The 17,322-nt window shown below is 30.5% G+C and overlaps 1 protein-coding gene across 9 annotated transcripts in view; it reads left to right on the top strand.

The window, feature by feature from the left end:
• The window catches only part of LOC143237396 (PHD finger protein 14), a 90,113-nt gene that overhangs the window by 31,069 nt on the left and 41,722 nt on the right, over window positions 1-17,322 (top strand). For all 9 annotated transcript variants that reach the window (XM_076476609.1, XM_076476608.1, XM_076476613.1 and 6 more), the window contains exons 7-13: window positions 4,764-4,819; window positions 7,522-7,633; window positions 12,558-12,652; window positions 13,264-13,306; window positions 14,539-14,679; window positions 14,925-15,000; window positions 15,676-15,770. In XM_076476609.1, coding sequence (XP_076332724.1) covers window positions 4,764-4,819; window positions 7,522-7,633; window positions 12,558-12,652; window positions 13,264-13,306; window positions 14,539-14,679; window positions 14,925-15,000; window positions 15,676-15,770 — 618 coding nt within the window. The remainder of the gene's footprint in view (window positions 1-4,763; window positions 4,820-7,521; window positions 7,634-12,557; window positions 12,653-13,263; window positions 13,307-14,538; window positions 14,680-14,924; window positions 15,001-15,675; window positions 15,771-17,322) is intronic.

Below are 17,322 nucleotides of genomic sequence, written 5' to 3'. Positions count from 1 at the left end.
TATAATGACTACAGGCGACAACATGAGAATAGAAATGTTTAATCTAATTAGCTCAAACCTTGTAACATTATACATTTTTATTATACTGACCTTTCAATTGTGTCTAACAATACAGAAGTTATAATGACCTGGTACAAAGCAACCTGTTTAGGCTGTGGTTTAGTGGAATTGTATTTTGTAAAATACAGTCGCATTTCAATTATTACATGTTATTAGTATTTAAAATAAGTTATTAAATTTCAGTTATTTTTCTTAAAATGCAGAACAGTAAAGAAAGAAGTAAAGCAAACAATTATCTATTTTTGTTACAACCTCTTTATTCAGTTGTTTCTTATAAGTTGCTAAGCCTATAGAAATTTTGCATGTGAAAGATGTGAGGTGAAATATTTTTTAAGTTTTATATATGCATTTAAATAACCAAAAATCATAAACTACAATATAAATATCATAGAATTAAATTGTAATTTAATAACTAAGCTATGTTTCAGTCTAAAAATTTTGAAATTTTGAGCAGACTGAAGACATAAACTTCTCTCCTTGAAATCTTGTTTTGAAAGAACAAGATATTGTAACACGTTAAAATGGCTTACAAAGCCACTTAGGGAACTTTCTAATGACTATCATATGTAATATAAACAAGTAATTGCATTTAAGGGACTATTTCCAAAAATGAAAGAGGTGAGCAGGGTCACTGTTTGATTCAGTACATAAATGATATTTAATCAGATATAAAATATACAAGGTTCTTATTTTATATTCTAACTTGTTAACATTGGTAATTTGAGTTTCTAATTTGTACAGAACTATTTTAAACCAGTGCTACACTTAACATATGAGGTGACATACAAAAATTGATGTTTAAGTGTGATTTTTAATATTTACTTCTAAATTAAGAAATTAAAATATATAAAATACTAAACTTTGAAATATAATCCACAGTTTCACATAAATTTTTATAATAGTATTTCAATAAAGTTTAGAATGCAAGTCAAAGTATACATTTTCCTCCTACATTTTTTTCTTTTCAAATTTCGTGTGCATTATCTTTACAACCTCCAGATAATTATTAAAAGTTTTCTTAGAAAAACTTTATTTTAAGTTGTGGGTGTTATCAAGAATTTTTTCTTTTAGGTGTCATTTGCTAGTTAATTCACTCATTTCAGCTTATTACAGTTCATCTGCACATACCCACTAATTTTTGTTTTTGTATTGTTTATATGCTTTTTATACCAGCTATTATCTAAGGAACTCTATTATCAGAATTGTTTTAGCCAGACCTTTGTCCATTTCCTTGTTATAAAAAGGTTGTTATGAGAGTAATTTTGTGGCCAGTTTTTAATATTTTCAAGTGGCCAAGGTGCAAGAAAATTAATGTATTTTATACAACTGTATATTCTCATAACACTCAGTGCCCTTACTTTCTCATCCATATGTGGCAAAATGATTGCATTGTCAATAATTAACTTTCTCAACATGGGCTTGGTCAATTTGACCAACCACGTGACCTGTCATAACTCTAAAGTTTTTTATAGATTTGGTACTACTAACTTTTAATATACTTTGTCACAAAATTTGACAGATTTTCGGTAAACATAAGTCTCTTTCTCATGTACAAAGTATCCTTTTTTAATGAAGTATAAACTGTAATAAAGATCTTTCCATCTATACACTGAATACCTTTTTTTGAATTGCCATGTGCAAAGTGATTTCAGTGTTAAGATTAAAAAGACTTTTCTTCATCTCAAACATACTAATTTTATTTGTGTAATCTCTTAAAATCTCCTAAATATATTTCAACTGTTTGTTTTCAGTGAGAATTTATATTTTATTTTTTCTTTTCTAACTCTAATGGTTGAACAATGACAAATCTTATTATCACAAAGTACAGAATAAATATACTCTTCAAAAAAAGAAATGCAAAAGGGATATTTTTTTTATTTTAAAGAGAAATATATGTAATAATGTTACAAGCTCAGAGTATGTGATGTTGCATGTGTTAAGGCACTGATTGTCAGACAAAATGACAATAAAAGTTGTGCACTTTAAAAAAGGAGGAAAACATCGGATTTTTTGCCAAAACGCATGCGTGTCCAATAAATTTGTTTGAGAGATCTGCATGTTCTGCAAGTGCAACATGTGCAAAATCCCTATAAAAGTGATGGGTTCTCCATAGCTCAGTGTTAAGCCACCCACACGCAATACAGTTACGCCAAGACTGACTGAAGCACAACGCAACAACGCCATTGGTTGCTTGAAAGCAGGCGAATCTCGATCAGATGTTGCCAGAGCTGTGAATGTCAACCCAAGCACCATCACAAGGCTATGGAATCGTCACCAACATGGATCAACTCATGACCGTCCACAATCTGGCAGACCTCTTGTGACCACGCCTGCACAAGATTGCTACATCCAGTTACGTCACCTTTGGGATAGGACCACCACTGCGACGTCTACTGCCTCAACCATACCAGGGCTGCGTAGGATTTCCGATCAGACCGTACGCAACCGTCTACGAGATGCAGGAATCCAATCTCGTCGTCCAGTCAGAGGCATCATCCTCACCCAGCAACATCATCAAGCACGGCTGGAGTGGACTCGGACACATCGGGTATGGCCTCATCGACGATGGAGGCATGTCTGGTTCAGCGATGAATCACGTTTTATGCTTCATAGGCAGGATGGAAGGACCCGTGTTTACCGTCACCCAGGTGAACGTTTTGCAGCAAACTGTTTGCAGGAAGTTGACAGATTTGGTGGTGGTGGCAGCATCATGATGTGGGCTGCCATCGCTTACAATGCCAGAACAGACCTTTTGCACATTCAGGGAATCTTATGGCTCAACGATACATCGACGAGATTCTTAGGCCCCATGTGCAACCCATCATGGTGAACGTCAATGACGTTTTTCAACATGACAGCGCCCGTCCTCACACAGCCCGACTCACCACTGCCTTCTTGAGACACCACAACATCAACGTTCTTCCCTGGCCCTCCAGATCACCAGATTTAAACCCCATCAAACGTCTTTGGGACGAGTTGGACTGATGTCTGTGACGGCGACAACCTCAACTGCAGACTCTACCTCAACTTGCAGCAGCTTTGCAGGCTGAGTGGACAGCCATTCCACAGGATGTGATTCGTCATCTCATCACTTCCATGAGCAGGAGATGCCAAGCAGTTATTGATGCTCACGGGGGTCATACTCGTTATTGACATTGAGTGACGTTAAACTTCAACTAGTGAGCGTGGACTTCGCCTTTGCAGACTTTGGATGTTCAGTAGTGAATGTGCAAAGTTTCACACATGTCATACAGAACTACCCGGAATAAATTTGTTAACAATTTGTCTCAAATTTTGCCTTTTGCTTTTTTTTTTTTTTTTTTTTAAGAGTATATAATTTCTCTTTCAAGAATGACTGACTATAAATGTAACTTGGAACAACATTTGCTTATCCTAAGTAGACTTATGCTCATAAGTGTACATCTGTTTATAATTATAGTTTGTTTTATTGCCCTCTTAACTGTCTAACTAGTATTTGCACTAAATTGTAAATCAACTGGGGAATGTGCACCTCATGTTACATTATCAATGAGCTACTTCAAGTAGCATGCACATTTACTTTGAAATAACTTTCTTATGTTATTATTGTTTATTTTAACTTTACAAACCTAGAGAGATCTCCATTTCAAAATTTAGTTACTTTAATAATAATAAATAAAGAATAAACATGGAAAACAAGAAATAAAGTACCTACTGAATATTTTTGCTATCAACTATCAATAACACTTAACCCTACTTTTTTGTACTACTGGTAGTAGTGCATTAAATAATTTCTATTTAACTAAATAATGCATCAAAGAACATAGGAAATTATCTGCATTTTTCATGCTATTATTCTATTACAATTTTTTTTTATCTAACTGTGTTGAGAGCTGTTACAAATTCATCCAAACTGGTTGTTACATTTCCCATTGGAATGAAGCTTGTATTAAAAAAGTGAAATTGAAACTATATAATACATCATTTGATAGATAGAACCTTTAATTTTTATTGGTTATTGGTAATGTATAATTAAACATGAGAGAACTATTAACAAATCCTGAAAGAGAAATTTAGTGACAAGTGGGTGTTGCAGGAAGGTTCTGATTTTCTACCTGATAGCTATATAGCCAAACAAAATTCAGGGCTATAAAAATTATGGTTTGTGTGAGCAGTGATAAACTTTGTAGTGAGTAATTTGCATGCAGTTTCATAGTTACTGAAAGGTAGTGGATAAATTAGTGAAGATGCTGAGAGAAAATGTTGTGTCACTGGGGAAAATTCAGGAATTTTTTTTAAATATTGTATTTTAGAATTAAAACTTTAAACTTGTATACAATTAAAATATGGATTATTAGCTAAGATTTTATGCTATACAAATTAATATGCTGCAAACCAAAGGTAGTTTAATAAAATTTTGAATGTGAGACACTAAATCCTTGTCATGAGCAGTATACCAGTGACAATATGTTAAGTGAGTAAGCCACAATGCACAGGAAAGAAAGACTCAAATTTATTAACTAGTTTTGTTTACTTCATAGGCATTGTCAAAGAGATTGAAGGAATGGTGATGATATTTAGTATTATTATATTATATTATTAACAATGGAGTATGAAACTCCGATGGCATATGTAGCTACAACATGTAAATATAAAATCTAGATTTAAACATTTATTATTCTTTCATAATAATTAATTAGTCTTGTTTTGAAAATAAACAATAGGTTTGTGAACTGTGTCCAAACCAAGGAGGGATCTTCAAAGAAACAGATGTTGGGAGGTAATGTATATCTTGAAACTTAACATTTTTACTTGAACTACCTTAAGAAGCTGCCAGTGGGATAAAGGTTGTCTAGATCGATGAAATTATATGGTTCAGTGATTAACTTGGTTACTTATGACCGTTGATCAATGTCGCAAAAAATAACTTCATGTGATAAAAGTAATTAGTTTGAAATATTTCTGCTTTCCAACTATAAAAGTAATCAAATCATCACTTATGATTTTCCATAGTCAAAACACACAAAAATAATGAAATTGATTAAGCTAAACAACCTTCAATTAATTAAAAATAACTAATCAAAATTAATGTTTTTTTAATTATCTAAACCTCTTGTCAAAAACAACTAACACTGAAACTATATAACAATGTTTACAGTAACCTTAATTTTACTAAACAAGTGTTTGCAAGTTTTTTTTGAGACATTACAAGCTTTTTGTACACAAAAAATTGTATTTTTAATTAACTATTTTCTCAAAAAGAAATTTTTTAGTGAGTTGGTCTGAAGAAAGGGTGATTTTCACACTAAAAATAACTTGTTTTTATCTTAGTTTTCACATTTCATTTACATAACCTCAACCTAAGTGGATTTCCCTCACTTGATTAGTGCTAAGTTAAGGATTTGCATTGCAAAGTCAAGGATTCAGTTTTACATGGGTGGATGAAATACAGATAGCCCATTGTGAAACTTTATGTTAAGACAACAACAATTCTGAACCAATCTTTTTTTGTCAAACTTTATATTTTGTCTCATATGTGTCTTATCACTAAATTTAGTGAAATCATCAATGTATTGTAGAACAAAAAGTTGAAAAATATGAAATAAGTAACACCATTTCTTTCCTCTGCATTTACTTTGATATATATATATATATAAAATATCACTATTGACTTTCTTAACAGATTCAACTTCTGACTTTTTCTCCTACCTTATTTTGCTTCTGTGGTCCTTTGTTGTACTTACTACTTTATGTAAAAAGTAAACTCATACAGAGACCCCATTAGTCGTTTCCCATAGAACTGATATAAATACCTATTTGTTGTAAGGCATTCATTTACATGTTTGTGCTAGGGTAATTTTAGACATTTTACTGAGATTTTGTTAGGCTAAATTGAGGAAATTGTCATTTTTACATTTTAGATACTTTTGTTTAAAAAGTTTATAACAATAAATGAAAGATACAAATAAGGATTTGTAGAACTTGTTGATTTAATACTTAGTGCAATTTGCGTATGATTAAACATTCTTAACTTCATGGAGTCTTACAAATTTGGGTCCAAAAAGAATTCTTATAGCTTTTAAATATGTATTCTGGAATAAACATGTATCAGTCACTAGAATAGAATGTTTCAAAACTACTATAATTTATCCAGCTTTGTAAGTAAGCTGTTTAGTTTTAATATTCTGTTGGACATTTGGAGCACAAAAATGGTATTCACGCACTAGGAAAGCACAAAAAAATTGCTATTCTGTTGCTATAAAAAAAGCCAAGTAGTTGTAATGAGCTGTGTATAGAGAAGAACTTAATCCCTCTTTCAAACACAAATTTGTCTATAGCCATGATATGCTTATTAACAAAACAATTTGATAATGAAGGGAGGGAAAAGGAATTACCATTTGTATTGGGTTTGGCAAGTTGATTGGTAGTGCAGCAAATAATAAAACTAGGTGGATTAAAGATTTTTGCTTTTAATTATATATACTTTTGATTGGTTGAGAATTATAGCATCTTACTGTAGAAACTAAAAAAATGACAATAGAAAATTCTTTTTAAACCTATGTTTTTGAATTAAATAGTTAAGCTTAGATAATTTACAAATGTGAATTATAAACTGTTCTTGTGCCAAATTTATGGCCATGCATTGATAGTAAAGCTGTTTAATTAAATTTTAAATGTAAAATTAAAATTTCTTTATGCAAAAGAGCCAGACCCAAACATAGAGGGTTAATGAGCCTAACAATTATAATTGGCTTGTGATATATAAATAACATAATTTATAATGACTGGTAATTGATCTCTCGTTATGCTTTTTTCAAATATTAACCAAAGTTTCTAAACATGTATCATACACAAAGTTTTTGGAAAAATCATAATGAAGAATGAACCTGAATTTTTTTTTTTAAGTAAAATAAATGTGGGAATACATTTTGTAATAAATACATGTAGTCAGTTTAGAAAAAGACAAGCTGCTCACTCCCTTATTCTGCATGACTCTCTCTGTTTGAGACAAGCTTAATTGCAACTGTAATTTGTGAATTGTAAATGTCTTTAACTTTTGATGAAATGAACAGTTTTGTTGGTGTCTTTTCACACAGACATTGTGAAAACAATTATATAGTATAATTGTTTAAAGTCTGTTTGTTAGTAAAAGCTTTAACATTAGAAATGTTAAGTGCTTCTATGCATTTGGTTTCTTCAAAAACTTTCATTGGATATTTTTCCCATGAAAGTGTTAAATTCATAGTAATTTTAAATATCATCTACAGTAAGTCTAAGGTCTTATAATGTGAAAAATTGAGTTTTATTGCCCAAGACAGCCCATTGTTTAGTTTTGTGCTTAATAGTAAGCATTTTAAATGTTAATGTGTATGTCATCAAATAGTTTAGAAAGTGTGTATTAGTGTTAGTGTTTTACAAAATATATTTTAACATTTGCATATTGGCTATGCTTTTTTTTCTCTCTCTTTCTGTAATGAACAGATGGGTTCACCTTGTGTGTGCCCTTTACATCCCTGGTGTTGCATTTGGTGATGTTGACAAGCTTACTCCTGTGACCTTGTTTGAAATGCCTTATTCCCGTTGGGGAGCAAAGGTCAGTAAATAATATTCATTTTTGTTTCTACGTGAATGAATTAACAGCATGTATATTTCAAAATAATTAATGTTTGCTCAGTATGTGATGAGTTGCAATGTTTCATCAAAAGCAGTTTAACTCAGCCTGAAATATTTACTTGTATAAAAATTCAAATACAAGTTTCTAAGCACCTGGACTACTGTATAATAGGAAATATTTTGTGTCAGGAAGTGAGCATCATAATGTGCATAATTTTGATTAACTCTTTCAACATGGGCTCAGTCAATTTAACCAACTGTGCGACCTCTTTGTACTCGCTTAAAGTATAATACTTCTAACTTTCAATATGGTGTGTATCGTCATACAAGTTGGCAGTATTTTTGTTAACATCACGAATCTTTCACATACAAAAAAATATGTTTTAGTGAAGCATTTTAAAAAAAAAAGGTCTATGAATATATTGGGTATTTGTTTTTAATAAATCTCAATTTATTAAATTAAAACCAAAATAAATTGGTCAGTTTGACCAATCTTGTAACAAAAAAAAAAATCATTCCATAATAACTTCAAATTATAACATGAAACTCTATTTGTTTATCCTAAGTAAGTTTAAGCTTGTAGCAATATATATCTATTTATAATTAGATTTTATTGTTTTATTGTCCTATGAACCATGTCCAACCACTGTCCATGCCATTATAAGTTGCAAATCACTTGGGGCACATTCAGCACCAGAGAACATAGATTAATAGCATGCAAAAAGTAGACAATTTCTCCTACCTACCACAATTTTTCTCTCTTCCTAACTATGCAGTAAGAGCTGTTTAGAAATTCATCCAAGGTAGTTAAATTTGTAATTGGAATGTTTCTTGTACTCTTGAGTGAAATTGACTATCATCTATTCAGAACAGACACAAGTTTACAGTTGAAAACCTTGACTATCTGCTATATGCAATATATAACTAAAATAAGAGAGAACTATGGATATATCCTGAAAGGGAGGATGTGACATGTGGGTGTGGCAGGAAGGATTTAATTTTTTTTATTGATAGCTCTGTGACCAAACAAAATTGAAGTTTTTAAAAATTATGGTTTGTGTGAGCAATAATAATTCTAATGTGAGTAATTTACATACAATTTCTTACTCTTTCAAGGATGGTTAAAAAGAAGACAAGATATCAAGAGAAAATGAGTGTGTTATTCTAGGGGAAATTAGGATTTTTTTTTTATTTTCTTGTTGAATTAGGAACTTTTATACTATCAAAATAGATTAAGCTTTTATGCTATAGTAATTGATATAACATAAACAAAAGGTAGTTTAATAAAATTTGAATGTAAAACGCAAACTTTGTATCATGTATAGTAAGGATACCCAAGTTGAAAGAGTTAATGTAAACACGTTTTTTAATATTGCCTTTGTGTTATTATTTGCTGTTTATCTAGAAATCTCTTGTGTGTATGTTTAACAACATGCACAACCTCTGTCTAAAGAAACCACCAATTTAAGTAGGAAAACATTTCTGAAAAATTAAATGGTAAAGCTTTTTTTTTTTTTTTTAATACTAGTTGAAATGTTTTACTGTTTTGTGTGTGAACAGTTTGATTATTTAATAGTTAAATATTTTTTGGGGGTTTTGTTTTGTGTCTTGAATGAGTAGTCATGTAGTTCACAAAAATAACTGTTTCTTGTGCGACTCTGCATAGTCAAGTATAATAGCAATAATTTTATATTTAGGCTAAGATAAATAACTACGAATTTTTAGTGTTTTATTTTTTCATAATTGTGTATCTTTTCTTCTCTGTTCTTTCTCATGATTATTGCATTGCTGGTTATTAAATTATCCTATTTCTTGAGGTTATACTGAATGAAAGTATAACTAATAATTCGTTCTTCTCTGTTCTTTCTTGTGATTTGTTGTGCTCCTGGTTATTAAATTATGCTATTACTTCAGGTTATACTAAATGAAGTTATAAGTAATAATTCTTATCCTGAATGATGTTTAGATGGAAACAAGCCGATCACATTAATTCTAAGTTTGTTAAACCAACAAAAACAGGGAAGTTTAAATAATAAGGCTCCAAATCACATAAATCTCCTTGATTGTTTCAAGGAGTGGATATGTGTAACACTTCTATTTCTTTTTTATAAATCCTCGAGTGCTGGACATGTCAGGAGATTGGAAGTTTTGGTAATGTTATTCATTTTTCCAAGGGAAGTGAAAAGGTTATAGTGAGAAAAGATTTTGAAAAGTCATTTAACAAAGATTAAAAGTAGTTCTTAGATAATCAGCATGGTTTCACTAGGGAAAAAAAATCTCATCATAAATATTTTTGACATTCTCTGTAGGGCTAGCTGCTTTATGTAGCTGAGAATAAGGGTGTAGATTTAACAAGGTGATACATAAAAGGTGTATTTATAAAATATATTTGTATGTGTGAAGGAGAACTTGACACATTGAAGAAAACGGGGTTTGTAAATGGAGTTCAGTCAAACTGAATTAATATCACAAATTTGGTACCTCAGATATAGTGTAGGTTGTTTGTTATTCTTGTGTGTTCACTTATATAGGTAAAGAACAAATTTAGGACATTTTGAATAGCTGCCCTTCCATAAATGAAAAATTTTGGCTTTATTCTGTTTCTTGGTGAAAGTTACATAATGCAGTTATAAATAATAAATAAAAATAAAGATAGATACTTGTTCTAGCTGGTCATAACAGTTAACATTACCATCTAATCTGTAGGAAGTTAAGTTCAAGTTATTTTCAAATGAATACTTGAAGGTTGGAACAAAGTTTGCATGGGTATTGTCTTCCTCCTAAACCTATTCCACATTTTAACATTGTTTACTGAGACAATTACATTGCAAAAATGTAAGATGAGAACATAAATAATTCCTAAGTTTATATTTCCAGTGTCTTGTAACCACTTGCACCATTAGATCATTAATAATGTTGTGTATTTACTCATGCCTCATCAGACAACTTAAGCCTGAATATCAGATATACCATAAAATGCTCATTAACATTGTGTGAAAACAAACAACAACAAAAAACTTTATATTAACGTTCTGTTTTGTTTTGACAATTTGAATAATTAATGTAAACAAACCAGTTCAGGTATATGGTAATATAGGGAAGCAAGTGTATACAAGCATGTCTTTCCAAATATGGAAAAAGATCAATGGGGCTACTATGTTTGATTTGGTACACATGTTAATATCTCAGCAAATGGAAAAGATAGGAGATTTTTATTTAATGTTCTAGTTAGTAAGTATCAGTAATTTGTTTCTAATTTATACAAAACTGTAGACTGTATTTTGACATCACAAATACCTAATTTGAACCAATTCTGCATTTAACATACTACGTGATGCAGAAAAATTGATATTTAGGGATGTTTTAATTTACTTTTAGATTAAAAATGAAATAATGTATACTAAAATTTGGATTATAATATACAATTTGATACCAAATGTAATGACATATATTCAGAAAATAGTAGTATAGTAAAATTTTGAATATTAGTCCACAAACAGGAAGTCCTGCAGAAGTAGGGTTAAATCAGTTTATACGAAGTAAAACTATCATTTGTTTATACATCACAGAAATCTTTAACTTGACAAACTTCAAGCAAGCAACTACATTTATTTTTGTATAAGTAAAATAGCACTTGTATCTTAAAGATGTATGGTATGTGGCATAATGTTGAACTTATTTAATGAATATACACTTTTAGTATTAGAGGTTTTTGGACAACATGCACAAAGTTACCAGTGAGCCTCTTCTTACTGAACTTAGATGTAAATTTTTAATTCAGTGTTTGAGCATTTATTACAGATAGCTAAAGTCTAGATGCTATCAAAAAAAGGAACTATTATTTGGTATGGTTTCACTTATATTGTGACTAATTACTCTTTGTTAAATTAACTGAGTAATTGTAAAGTTACTGGATATGCACATTGGATATTGAACCAGAATTAATCAAGATAAGCAGTAAAAAAAATGCAGAAGTGAATGGATGGGTTTGAATTTATTGATACCCTGGAGAAGACTTGCATATAACTGTCATCCTAAATTAAGGGTGGTGTAAATAGTGTCATGGCTTGACGTGTTTCTTCTGATGTGTAATAAATAGGAAAGTGAAAAATTAATTATATTGTGAAATGCTGGACAGTGTTTCAAATGCATAAGTTTCATTTATGGAGAACAGCCATACACCTTTTTCATAAAAATGTACTGTAACACCATATTTTGTGTTCAGCAGTGATTTAAAATAACCTATACAGTCTGCTTTGGTCACTCCAGTTAAGTTCCTCAGTGGACACAGAAGATGGCCCTATGTGATTTTGCTATAAGAACAAAAAAGACAAAGTCCAGTTAAAACTGTTCTTGGACAGTTTTGGGAAATCTCTAGTTGCAAATCTCAGAAAACAAACTATAGTTGAAGTTATTTGCAAGGTCATTGACCATCTGAATTCTAATGATTGGTAACAGTATGTGTAACTAAGTCAAGGTAATGATAAATCTCATCAACCACTTTTATTATTTTTATTAAAATTGATCTGTAGTGGAGAGATGCATCACCTGTTGTTGAAGGGGTGCCACTCCCACACTTATTGTAATTTAGTATATATTTAATGGATATTTTACAAATAGGATAAATAATCTATTGCTAATGAGTAATGTACTAATAAGTGACAAATTTAATTTACAATTTTCTTTATTTTTTACAAGTACACAAATGTAACACAATTTATAAGTATATTATTTGGACATTTTCTATTGCACACATGCAAAGTGAAAATGTCTTCCATCATGGTACATAATTTTTCTACTTTTCATTTTTTGATTAGTGCATGTTTTGTGTGTGTGTGTTTCTGCAGAATCAATTTTTACATCATTAAATATATGTAAGGTTGAGTTTATTTTAAAATTGCTAGGCTTGTGGATTGTGCGAGGATGAACGTTTCAGTAGGACAGGGGTTTCTATCAGCTGTGACGCTGGTATGTGTCGAAACTACTTCCATGTCACGTGGTGAGTACCAAGTTTTAACTTTCCTGGATCATTTTGTTTTATGATAATTACTTGTTTTACACTTCATTTCTGGATAGGTTTAATATTCAAAAGCACCATGAGAATGTCTAGTTTTCTAAAATAGTATAATAGTTATTATGACATAATATGAATCTGAAGTTTCACTTCATGTTGTTGCAAAAATTCACTCAGCATTTTAGGTCCTTAGGTGCATTATAATACGTAATCAAATCTCAGTCACTATTTAATTAGAGTTGATGGTGGGTGTGTTGGCTAGCTTAGGTATGCTTTGTGTTGTGTTACACAAATTCTCTGTACAAACAGGAAAAAAATGTCATGCCAAAGCACTTGAAATTAGACATTTTAAGACTGTTTATATCATCACATATTTGAATTCTTGATTTTAATTGTATGTGGAAGGTATACTGCATATTGTAAAGTTGGTGTTTCATTATGTATATTTGTCATAATTATTTGTCTGAATAGTGAAAATACTAGTACTAGTTTTAAGCTAACTTTCAACAAGATATGCTTACTATTTCTATCCATTAGAGCTACTTCCTATAGTATATTTTTGCATAGATGAACTTATCTCCTGTTTCTCCTGATAGTGCCCAGAGAGAAGGCTTGTTATCTGAAGCTTCCACTGAAGAGGTTTGTGACTGTTCAGTTATTATTTTACTGTGGTTATATTTGGTGACTATAGACATGTTAAACTTAAGTGTGCATAATTGTTGACTGTTATTTTTGTACTTATAATAATTTTGTTATAAATACACCAGCAGAAGGTAAAACTGTGGCTTTATTTTTGTAAACATCAAGTGTTTACTAATTTTATTACTTTTAGAGCAGTTGAAAGTTCCTTTTGTTGTAAACCAAGTACAGTTAAAATTTAGGTTCTGTCAGCAAATGTGTGGAGAACATAAACCTGGGATAGTTAGGCACTGTCAACAAATGTGTGTAGAACATAAACCTAGTGTAGATGCTTCTTGTGCATTTACTTCAAAACATGCTTACATTCAAGTATTCTTTGTTTGATCTCAGCTTTTTCATCCTCATCTATTGTAGCTCTTGTTGTGAGTAAGTTTTGTTGTAAAATACTTATATGGATATATTAAGTATTTTATAAAGGTAACAGGATCATCCTAAACACATTAATACAAAAAATATTAAGTCTATATCTCTGGAAATAAAATAAAAATTAAACATTATACAAATTTTGAAAAGTATTTTGACCAAATAATAATTTATATTATAAATGTAGGAACCTATTACTTTGGTTGGACTATAACCCAAATAACGATTTTTTGCATGTATGCATTTCAGTTTATTGTTTAGTAATACCATCACACAAACTTTATTGTAAACACTAGTATTGTTTTGTATGAATGTATGCTTTATACTGTAAACTTGTGTGTATGTATAGATTAGGCTACTTGTAAGATTATTTCTGGTGAGTTAGCTAAATGATTAATTCAACTTACTTTTTCTTGTATGTATGTATAACATTGCCTTTAAAATATTTGTAGCTGGTTTCGTAGAAAATATTTTCTTACAGTGTGCAAAAACATTAAAATGATTATCAAAGAAGAGGTTCATAATAATGCCAAAAGGGAAATTGACATAAACATATGATTTTACCATAAAGTGATTAATATTAATTTCAAGTTTTAAAATTAGATTTTCATGGTGTTAATATCTTTGAAAAAAAATTGCTTGAAAGATGTTCAGTGTTGCTTAGCAAAAAATTAAATTTTCACACTTTTGTTAATTTGAAACAGTGTAATAAGAATGGTATATTCAAAATCATTATTGATGTTTTTTTTTTCTAATTTGATGTATTAATACCAATACCTGCACACTGACTCAACTTTATTTTCCTGCAGAGTATTGCTGACCCATTCTTTGCATACTGCAAGCTGCATGGGGATAAGAATATTGCCCGTAGTAAGAGATGCAACTGGCTGGCTTTGCAGTCACAAGCAAAGGATAAAAGACATGAAGATAAACCACCTTCTGATGAGAAGGTCTGTATGTGTGTGGCATTTTAATTTTAAAAGTATGTATTGCATAAAGACTTTTGTTTCTCTGTTATTTTCGTAAATCATATTTACTCGTATATAGATGGATATATATAATTTTCAAAGAAGGGTTTACCAAGTATAAATTATGTACTGTCACATAGCATTTTGTTGTAAGTAAATGCTGAGAGTAATTCAAGTATGTGTATTGGTAAACAATATTTTACTTGTCCTCCTTTCTTTTTGTTAAGGCTAGAGTAGAAAGGAAACTTGCCTGGCACAGGGAGAAGTATTTAGCAACAAAAGCTAAAAAGCCACCTGCATGGGGTAATATATCTTAACATTGTATTTACTATATCATTCTAATTGGAACTGTATACAGTACTGTTGCTGCTTTGGTTAAATGTGACTGGTAATTCTGTGTTCTCTGTAGATGTGGTATACATGTATCTTCAGTTTTCATATTTGTAAGAGTTGTAAGGTTATGGAGTTGAGATTCAATGAACCTTTGAAAAGTTATGTAAAACTTTCTGCACTGCAAGTACATTTTAAATGTTATATGTATACTAAATAATTCCATAATTAGCAGAATCAGAATGTGTAATGGTGTTGATTAACACTCCTACGAAAAGAGGTTTCTATTCCTGATTTCTCCAAGCCCGTTCCCCTGGCTGTGGTTTCGCTAGATTGTAGATAGGAACAGTGGGAATCTCGTTAATCCATTCATTAATGGATTTAAATGGCAATTTCATATAAATACAAAATTATTAGCCTAATATTAATAACCTTTCAAGTTGCTCTGGGGCCTATTAGGCCCCACTTTTCGTAGGAGTGTTAAACTCACTCACTAGAAAATGTGTAGCAAAAGCTATCAATTACATCATTATTATTCTTAACATTATTATAACCTTTACACATCTACTACTAATGTTAAGTAGAGTAATTAATTTTTATTAAATTTATTTTGCTTTAACAATACTGTATATAACTTCACTGTTTTAGTTCCAACTCAAAAGATGCCAAGACTTCTGACAACTAGTCCTGCAGCATGTAAAAAATTGTTAAAGAAAGCAGAGATGCTTGGAATGTCCCCACAAGTGAGTCTAGAAAAGATTAAATGTAGAGTTAAAAAGATTTTCTTTTCATAATTTTGTTCTCTCATAAATTTCTGTTCCAGTTTACTTCTTGCAAATTTAGTTGGTACAGGTTTTGCTACTTATTCTCCATTTCATTTTTATTTTGTTACATACCACATTATCAAACTGTTTTCTTGTTTGTGTTTAATGGTCAGTGATGAAACGTTAAATTTATGCAGGCACTACATATAGTTTCAGGTATTTCAAATTTTATTGACTGGTTATGCCTAATACACTTTTTTGTTACTTACAGCAAAAAACTTTCAGTATTTTTGAAACAAACTATTATATTTTCCACACAAACTTTAAATACAGTAATATTATAAATGAAAAAGTATTTTTATAAAAATTAAAATGTGCTCAAAACATGCTTACCTAATATGAGCTTCGAAGTATTCTCTTATATATCTTCTACCAGCCTTTATAAAGAAAAGTAAAGTTAGATTAGAATATATTTAAATGTAACAGTGTATACTTTGTTTTGAATTCAGAATTTACATATTTTAGCTCATGTAATCAAATATATGCTTGTTTAATATTAAAGTATATAATAGGAAGGGCTTCATTAATTTAGACTTCCACAGTAGGAAGTTTAGGACATGTTATCTGTACAACAAAGCAATGAGGCACTTTATCTGTTTTTGGTCTGTTATGAATAATTTACCTTTGTTAGATTTGGCGAGTTTTTAAGCAAATGATTGCCTTTGAAATGTCAGTTTGTTAACAGCTGTATGAAACTGTCAATTAGAACATCCTTGTTTACTACCATGACCCCACCTTTGGTGGTAACAAACTAGCAATAGGATGTAATTTTTGTGGAAATATTTTAAAAAATTCATTGCACTTTCCAGTCATAATCTGAATGTCATGATGGAGATTGCTTGTGTTATTAGCACCCAAGGTGTTGGGGATATCCCGTCTATAAGACAAAATCCAAACACAATAAAAAAACAAAGCAGCAATCATGGAAAATCAATTAAGGGTTTGTAGTTGAGTGCTCACACCCACAACACTTGAACTCCTACTGCCTTTCACTGTCTGTAGCTAGTTGTGGGAAAGCAGCTACCCTTAAATTAAAAGATGTATTAAAAGTCAAAAATATAAAAATTAATAAATACATTTATAAAACATTATCTACCATCTCTCACCCTTAAAAGTTCTAAACATTTCTAATGTAGAATAATAATCACCTTACATCTCTACTACCAGTAACTTCTTCCCTCCACCATTTTCTGAAAATAACTAATTTTATACAAAATCTTAAAATTTTTATCTTAAGTCTTAAAAACTACAAGACTTACCTTAAATACTGTTGATAGTTCATATTTGTCGTTGTTGTAACAGTATTCAAGTGTAGTGTGGGAAAGCTAAGACAAGTCCAGTTACCTAAAGTTATTCTTTTCAGTTTTGGCTATATTATACAGAAAAACACAAAATAAGTTTAAGTTAAATCTATATATATATGTATGTATGTGTGTGTGTGTATGTATTCACAGCTTTGCCACTTAGTACA

Source organism: Tachypleus tridentatus, chromosome 13 (assembly GCF_004210375.1).
Source record: "Tachypleus tridentatus isolate NWPU-2018 chromosome 13, ASM421037v1, whole genome shotgun sequence".
In the NCBI taxonomy this organism is placed as follows: domain Eukaryota; kingdom Metazoa; phylum Arthropoda; class Merostomata; order Xiphosura; family Limulidae; genus Tachypleus; species Tachypleus tridentatus.
This window is presented reverse-complemented; position numbering and strand designations above follow the sequence as displayed.